At 37.5% G+C, this 9,112-nt stretch overlaps 2 protein-coding genes across 2 annotated transcripts; one reads left to right on the top strand and one right to left on the bottom strand.

Moving 5' to 3' along the window:
• Positions 1-1,705: 1,705 nt before the first annotated feature.
• LOC119694277 (protein ALP1-like) lies at positions 1,706-4,018 on the top strand. Its single transcript, XM_038120276.2, has 2 exons — positions 1,706-2,140; positions 3,077-4,018. Exons 1-2 carry the CDS (start codon positions 1,839-1,841, stop codon positions 3,954-3,956), a joined length of 1,182 nt encoding a protein of 393 aa, XP_037976204.1. The 5' UTR covers positions 1,706-1,838; the 3' UTR covers positions 3,957-4,018.
• On the bottom strand, positions 2,135-4,467 carry LOC119694279. The gene is made up of 2 exons (XM_038120279.2): positions 4,020-4,467; positions 2,135-3,007 (listed from the first exon to the last, which is right to left on the bottom strand). The coding sequence occupies exons 1-2, from the start codon at positions 4,195-4,197 to the stop codon at positions 2,184-2,186; spliced, it is 1,002 nt and encodes a 333-aa protein (XP_037976207.1). The 5' UTR covers positions 4,198-4,467; the 3' UTR covers positions 2,135-2,183.
• Positions 4,468-9,112: the final 4,645 nt, after the last annotated feature.

Here is a 9,112-nt window from a genome sequence, read left to right as displayed (position 1 = left end):
CTAATTTTGTACATCGTAATAAATCTATTTTATTAGTTAGGTTGTCTTCTTCTTTTTTTTCATTTTCTTTTTCAGGTTCTGTAAGTTGCTCATTAGTTTCTCTTTCTTCATTAGGTGCATTATTATTATTGTCTTCCGATATACTTGCAGTCTCATCCAAATCACTATCAATATACCTACACGGCATCAATGGGATCTATGTCCATCGTAGATGGCCCAGCTTCTGTTAAGGGCCGTTTTTATGTTGTTTTGGGCTCCCTTGGCTTTTCTTTTGCCTTCAGTTTGTACCACAATTTATACAACTGTTGTGTGGATGCCTTATGAGTTACAATAGCGGAGCTATTAAACTCCTGCGCTATTTTCTCCCAGCACATCTTCCTATTGACTACACTCGTAGTGTTTTTTTGTTTAGATGTTATTATGTCTTCATAATTATTTTTTAATAATATTTATGAAAATTTCCTTTTCATGACTGGAGAATGGTTTTTTTTCTGTTAACTTCACACATATTGAAGAAAACTTGAACTGAATTGACTTGAAATGAAATTGTGACTAATATATATTTTTTTCATTTAATATTTTGTTTCCTCCACTCCGCCGATTTTTACGCGGTCCTGTGCCTCTGCTTCATCGCACACCTCCCGCAGGAAATGGAGACTTGGCTAGCACTTTTTCATGCCACATCTTTCGCCGCCTGTGACACTTTGTCTCGCCGCAAAAAATGGACCATCATGCGTAAATATGCTCACTTTTCCCCTAGCAAAAAAGTTTTCTGCCTCTCGTCTCTAGCCCTGGTGCATCTCTAGCATCGCCAACGGTATTCCAGCTTATAGCTCTCCTTGACCTCTCTACACATCCTTACACTGCAATTAGGGCATCGAAAAGGGCGAGTGGGAATCAAAAACCACGCTTTCGCCGCTAAAACTGCTTCAGCATTATTGGGAACTCCCACCCCGAAATTCCATATATGTATTAAAATTTCGTTCCAAAATCAAATCCAAAGGATTCATTTTGAACTAAATACCTACCTAACTTTCTAAACTAAATACCTACCTAACTATCGATCTATCTAAGCGTAACCTACCTAAATATTTAAAACTAACGAATAAAATCTACGTAACTAATAAAATCCTAAATACCTGCTAAAATAATTAACAAATTAAGCAATAAAATGAATAAAACCTAAAACTATAAACAACAAAATACTAAATCCTACAATAAAAACGAAAAGAACACATCCAGAACACCAAACAATATAGAGCGCATACGCAAACATAAGTTTTTGTATGAGAAAATTTCCAAATCTGAGACGCTTACATCATCTTTTTCCTATACGCAGGATAATGTTAGCGTGTAGAACACCGTGCGCGCCGGCCCACCAGCGCGGTCCGGCACTCAGCGCGGACGTGTCTCCCGTCAATTATATTAAAAAATAATTGTGGGTTAAATATCCACTTAAAAAAAGATTTGTAGGTTAGTTAATAGTTAGGTATAGGTAATAGCTTGATTAAATGCTATTTGTCAGTTGCCGTCATGGTATTGTGGTATTTTAATGAAAAGTAAAACTTTCCTGAGATAATCCAAGTGTCTGACTATCATAATAATTAATTTTCGGGTTTAGCCATTTTGAAAAATTATTATTTCAAAATACTAATCTCAGAGAAAAGTTTATTTGACAAATGATGCTTGGAATTAGGTCGTCAATTAGAGCCTGTCCAGACGGAGCGTTTTGCGCGCGTAAGCTCTCGCGCGTTTCAATTTATGTTGCGTCCAGATGCTGCGTTTTACGCGCGTTGCTACGCGCGGTGTCTGGCGGACGGATTCAGCCAGTTTTAAAAATGGAGCCTCTCACAGCGGTTGTGTTGTGGCTTGCGTACCGTCGATGGAAACGTCGTAAACGTAGAGAAAGTCGAAGATTTAACGTGCATCCAATTCTACGAGACAGAATGACGCAAAGTATGTTTATAACATTATACCCAAAGCTGAGAGAACACAACGAAAAGTTTTTCAATTACTTCCGGATGTCAGTAACATCGTTCGATGATTTGCTAAAACTTATACAAGATGATTTGACACCCAACAGAATCTATGTGCTAAAGGATACTGTTTCTGCCGAAGAAAAACTCGTGATTACTTTGAGGTAATAATATTTATTATTTTTATACTTTTTTCCCTTAATCAATTTAACAATCTCGGTATAGCTCCATCAATTCACTCTCTTGGGAATCTTGAGTAGACGCCGGTGATGGGTTATTGTAGTTAGACGCCGGTGATGGGTTATTGTAGTTAGACGCCGGTGATGGGTTATTGTAGTTAGACGCCGGTGATGGGTTATTGTAGTTAGACGCCGGTGATGGGTTAGATTGGGAATTGCGTTGTCCAGTGCAATAACGTGAAAACGAAGATGCTGAAGGGTCTGTTTCGTTATATCCTGTATCGTTAAAAAATCCTCTTTGTCCGCGGTGTGTCATTCCTGCTTGGTGATTATATTGTGGTGAAGGTGCAGGTGAAGGAATATAATGTGAAGGTGAATGACATGGGGCTCGTTGAGCTTTTTGGAGCACATTCATTAAATCAATTTTAGCTTGAAGCCTCATTTCTTCAGGTACTTTAATAAGCTCCTTATGCAGTGACAAACAAAATAGTTTATCATCATCAGACTCCGATGTTTGTGGCTGATTTCTAGGTGCTAAATTTTTGCTTATAATGGCAAGAAATTCCTCATCGGCTGCGTTCATTTTTTTTTTCTTTTTCGGCTGGCTAACTGGAGGTCTCATAACATCTTCCCCGTCGCCAGAAATGTCTTGTTCTTCAGGTGCAGCAGGCGAGGAAACGATGTTGCTATCAGTAGTTTTATTGCGTGTCGATCGTTCGAGGAACATCAAACGTTCAAAATATATATATTTATTTTTGCTGGCTTTTGATCCAGACGGTGTGGTTTTTATCCTTTTCATTTCTCTGACAAAGCCATCACGCAATCCTTTCCACTTCTTTTGCAATAACATTCCTGAAATAATAAAAAAAATATTGAAACGACCTTACTAAATATTTATATTTAATAACATTTTTTTTTCAGATATTTGGCTACAGGATGTTATTTTGCGGACTTGCATTATGCCTACAGATTGGGAAAGTCGACAATTATCGAAATAGTACAGAAAACTTGTTACGTCATATGGCTAAAACTGCAAAATATAGTGATGAGAGAACCTACGAAAGCAGAATGGGAAGAGATTTCAAAACAATTCCAAAAGTATACACATTTTCCAAATTGTATCGGCGCCGTAGATGGCAAGCATTTCCGTATCATAAAGCCTGACCATTCTGGGTCTCTTTTCTATAACTATAAGAATTATTTTTCAACTGTTTTATTGGCTGTATGCGATGCAAATTATTGTTTTATTTCTGTAGATATCGGCGCATATGGCAAAAGTAGTGACTCCACAATTTTCAAAGACTCCGTTTTGTATAAAAAACTTGTCGACAAAACTTTAGATATTCCAGACCCAAAGCCAATATCGCAAACAGATACAACTCCCTTGCCACACGTGATTGTAGGTGATGAGGCGTTTGGTCTATCTGAAAACGTAATGCGCCCTTATTGCGGTAAATCTCTAACAACCAAAAAAAGAATTTTCAACTATCGCCTATCCAGAGCCCGGCGTTACATTGAATGTTCCTTTGGTATTTTGGTAAATAAATGGAGAATATTTCATAGACCATTAAATGTTGACATTGAGTTTGCAGAAAACATCATTAAAGCTTGTTGTGTCCTTCATAATTACGTAAGGTTAAGAGATGGTTATAGATATGATGACACTCTGTACGAAACTTCCCTAAATAGTTTGAACTGTGAGGCAGTGAGGCCTAATGCGAGATCTAAGAATATAAGAGACAGATTCGCTGATTATTTTGTAAATGAAGGGAAAATCCCTTGGCAAGACAAGATGGTATAGTAGTTTGTAGTAGCCTACGTAGTTTAAGAAATAATCTTATTAAATAAAGTAATTGTCACTTACCCAACGTTTTTTTCTTTTCGTCGGAATCACCAGCTTCGCAAAAAATTTCGACTATTTCTTCCCAATTCCTACGTTTAATGAGTCTATTTGCGTAATCAGCAGATTCCATATCCCATATGGCTATTCTCTTTTCAACTTCTTCAATTAAAAGTTCGGTGTCGAAGTTATCGCGCTCCATTTCAAATCTAAATACGTCCACTCTCTATGGACACGCGCATACTACTGAACGCTCCAATGCCGCCAGAGTATCTCGACTCGCGCGGCGCTCGCGCGTAAAACGAGCGAGTCGAGAGTCGGGCGCATGACACGCGTTTTACGCGCGAGTTTTGAAACGCGCGAGAGCATCTGGACGGAGTGCTTGTAGCTCTAGTGCCTCGGGAACGCGCGAGTGTCTACGCGCGTAAGCTTACGCGCGCAAAACGCTCCGTCTGGACAGGCTCTTAGCTGACAATATAATAATAAGTGGTTTATCAGACAAACAAAATAGGTAGGTAGTTTTTAGAAAGAAAGAAGTCTGTGACACTTTGAAAAATTATTAAAGCCAAACTACTAATCTCAGATAAAACTTTAGTCACAAATATTGCTTGAAATGATGTAACTAATCATATCTCATCAACTAAAGAGTACCTAAATATGTAAAAAATTCGATAACATTCAAAAAATTGTCAAGAGTCCCTGGGTACGTTTCAAAAGTTAAGTGTTAATAGAGTCGAAAATACGCATTCTAGAGTTTATTTGACATGATTTATGTTTGTATTGACATAATAAGTAAGTACCAAGACATAGTATAGTAAAGTAAATACCAAAATTAAAATATTTAAAAATAACCGAAACTGTCGAAAGACTCGAAAGTCCCGCACAAACTTTCCTTCACACTAACCCCGGCATTTTTCCCATTATGATTGAATCTATTCTTTAGGTTGGTACCAGTTTTCACACTTTAGTTACATTAAAGACCACAATTTTGCAACATCATCATTCCGGATAACAGCATTGAACAAGAGAGTAGTTACATTATTTTGATCACCTGAATTACATTATATTCCATACGTCGAAGAAACGGTACCATAAAAATTGTCTGAACCATATATTATCATTGTATTGTCCATTATAAGGCGAGGCTCGGCTAAGTGCATGACATGGAGTTGAGATTGAGATCAAGGATTAATTTTGACACTGCACTGATGTGATTAAATTTCGTCTTGATTGGTTTATTGAGTCAAAAAGTATTTTTGCTATAATAAATTGATAGGAACAAGCCAACAGAATTATGATTAAATTTCGTCTTGATTGGCTTATTGAGTTAAATATAATATTATCATACATCAATATGGTAGGTTTTATTATCGTTCGGTCTCTGCAACAGTTTTTACTGTATCTGGCTGTTGTTTTCCTGCTCGTACACTGACTTTTTGAATATATTCAGCTCGATGATATCGCAAACATTATGTTGGATATTTCCGTTGGGCACCATTACAGTAAATTAGCCATCTCGGTTCTGTTCCGATATAGAGCAGAGTGTTCTCGAAGTGTCGTCTGCAGGAAACTGCTGTTGGTAAGCCGGTTTTCTTTTAGAAATGTTAAAAGCCCTTGAGAGGTGGCTGCACTGGTAATTGTACCACCTGCACGGGTGGATTACATGGAAGTGTCCTCTTCCGATTGGTCCGATTTGTCGTTGTCCATTACCAGTGTGTTGTATTATGTCTGTACATCTTGATGAAGACAATCCTTGTCCGTCTCCTTCTCCAACAGTTCCTTCGCTTTCTGTTCCACTGAGTACATCTTGATGTCCCATTCCTTTGTTATTTTGGTCTCCGGATTGTACTTTGAAGCACTCTCCAACCTAATCATCTCCAGGGCTTCGTTGATTCTCCATTGGGGTAGAAAATTCTTGTAATAATTCAGAAAAGCCAAGGTATAAATCATTACTGTTATATCCAAACAAAGTTATATTGTCGTCATTATTCTGATCACGTCCACTTGCTAAGTTTTACATATTTAAATTAATCACCAACCTTCCTTTATATACCCATTCATATCTTATTATTCCACAACACACACATTTATCTTCTCAACATAACCTCTAAATTTAACCGCCCCTATTGTTGCGAAAGCTAACGCTCCTCCGGACACGCAACCACAACTACAGCAAGATAATACATACAAAGTGTTAATCATACTACGTGCGCGAAGCGGATGATTAACATGTATAATATGGTGTTGGAATAAGGGTGCGAATTATATGCATAGCGTTGTAAAAAGGAGCCCGCACAAATTTAAATAATTGAGCAGTGTATTTGTAGAGTGTAACAATATTTGGAATGATAAAAAAGGGGCCAAAAAGACAATAGGCAACCATGATTTAAATTGATTTTATTTACATAATAATAATTCCGCGAACAAAATAGATTTAACTACCCGCCAAAGGGCCAGGACCCATGTCTACGGTGCGGCGCCGTTTGCCGTGCAACGGTACGGCACCGCCGCCGGCAGATGGCGCGGCGCCGTGCCGCGCCACGGCGTCGTGTACCGGCACGACACGCTCAGCACTTATACCAAAATTAGTTTTGGCTTGTTATGGACCGCAAAAGACGTATCCTGCTCCTGTTGCTGTTAAGACGTCGACGAATGAAGAAAAAACAAAATCAAAGAAAATATTGGGTAAATCCATACCTTTCTATAATGAACCATGATGGAGATCTATTCTATTCTATTCTATTCTCTGTGGGGGTGTCAGTACCTGCACCTGGCTCTCTCGAATGGAACCTTTGTGCATATCCCCAAGGTCTAAACTGCCTTCCTAAGCTTGGACCATTTCCCACCACGCTGGTCCACTGCGGGTTGGTGGGTTCACATATCTAGATGTGCTAAATCTAGATATGCAGGTTTCCTCACGATGTTTTCCTTCACCGTAAGAGCGATGGTATACATTGTACTTAAATTCAGAAAAGAACTCATTGGTACATGTCAGCGCCGGGATTCGAACCCGCATCTCTGGCGTGAGAAGCGGGCGCTTACCCGACTGAGCTACCACCGCTCTATCATGATGGAGATCATTTTAAGAGGAAATATGAAGCGTTGAAAATATGTGGTGATGACAAATTTTACGAATATTTTAGAATGTCTATATCAAGTTTTGAAGAACTGCTAACCAAAATAGCGCCTCGTATACAGAAGAAATACGTGTTCAGGAAACCTGTTGGGCCCATGGAAATGCTAGGCTTAACTATAAGGTAAAAAAAAGAAATTTATTTCAACTTATTTACATATTCTAATCATAGAAATATTTTCTTTGATGTATTCATACGTATGTATTAGCTAGGTCTGTGTTTTGTGTCAATCCGTCAAGCCTTTTAAAATTGCTAACTCGTCAAGTGGTCCTTTTTGCAGAATTTAAATAAAACAATCAAGTTCACGCATTTAAACAAATCGTATATTTTTTACTTCTTTTCGCAACCATAATATTGTATTCTTGTATCAATAACAATCAAACAAAAAAAAATCAACAAAGAAGAAAATCAATAAAAAAACCGTTTTCTTACAAAATTATAATATAAATCAGTAATAATGTAATCTTTTTCGTATTTATTATGATTTAAGAAAAATCGTATTCGGATTCCAGTGTATCTCTGGTATTAGACATGATGTCTTCCAAAGGTGAGACTGGTGATGTTTCGCGACGATTTATACTAATTGGGTTTGATGAATTACAAGCTGTTTGATAGTTAGTTTCATAAGACATTGTAGCTTGTGGTTGTTGGGCAGTTTGGTTATAGTTAGCGTCGTAAGATGTTGCTGTCTGGTACCCGCTATATGACTGGAATGGTGATTGATGGAAATCTGTTAAAATCTTTAAAACCCCGCTTTGAAATAGTAAGGTCTGGTGGTCATTTAACTTGTTGAGAGACGGTAAAATGGCTTTAAAAAATGACAGGTGTCGATTTTCAGAAGCAGCTAAAGTTTCGACGATTTGCTTCTCAAATTCATCGCAACTTGGTTTTCGTTTTAGCGTAGTTTTTCTGTAGGGTTGATATCTTGACCTTGTGTTCGGAGTTTGAGATTCTTCTTCTATACTATCTTCAGTTAAATTTGGTGCATTTTTTTGTAAAAACATGAGTTGTCTACAAATGATATTCTTTTATACGTTTAGCACCAGCTCCAGATTTCTTTGAAAGTTCTACCTTCTTTGTATATTTGAAAAAAATATCCTTAATGTTAGTCCATTTTTTTATGACGTCATTCCTGTAACAATCGTTATAAAAATAGAACTGATAATAAAATTGCTTTTATAATGGTCTGTAAAATTTTAAGAAATGTTTCTTTTGCAGATTTTTGGCAACAGGGAATTCATTCAGAGATATGGAATTCACAGATTATCGTGGAAAATCTACAATTGGAAAAATTGTACGAGATGTTTGTCGTGCTATATGGGACATTCTTTTAAGTGAAAGTATACCGAAAATATCCGAAGAGCGAATTGAAAAAATAGCTAAGGATTTTGACGTAAAAACAAATTTCCCAAATTGCATGGGGGCATTGGACGGGAAACACATCCGAATATGTAGTCCTGCCCACAGTGGGTCCCTTTTTTTTAACTATAAAAGTTTTAACTCTATAGTCTTGCTGGCACTGGTGGATTCTAAGTATAGATTTGTATATGTTGATATAGGATCGTATGGAAAGGAATGTGATTCCACCATTTTCCACAATTCAAAACTATACGAATTATTATTGCAAAATCGACTTCCCATACCAGCGCCAAAGCCTTTACCGGGGCTCCAAAATTCAGTTCCCTATGTTTTTATCGCTGATGAAGGCCTACCGTTACTTAACAATCTAATTCGTCCATACCCAGGGAAGCATCTCAGAGAAGAACAAAGGGTTTTCAACTATCGTTTGAGTCGAGCAAGACGATATGTCGAGTGTGCTTTTGGTATTTTCGCAAATAAATGGCGAGTATTTCATCGGCCCTTAAATGTTCAATATAATTTTGCGACCGACATTATCAAAGCATGTTGTGTTTTACACAATTTTGTTGTAAGTCGAGATGGAGTTAGAAAATCAGAGGAGTTATATATTGACGACTGTTTTTT

Source organism: Plutella xylostella, chromosome 14 (genome assembly GCF_932276165.1).
Source record: "Plutella xylostella chromosome 14, ilPluXylo3.1, whole genome shotgun sequence".
Classification (NCBI taxonomy): domain Eukaryota; kingdom Metazoa; phylum Arthropoda; class Insecta; order Lepidoptera; family Plutellidae; genus Plutella; species Plutella xylostella.
The sequence above is the reverse complement of the archived record's forward strand: the minus strand, read 5'-3'. Positions and strand labels throughout refer to the sequence as shown.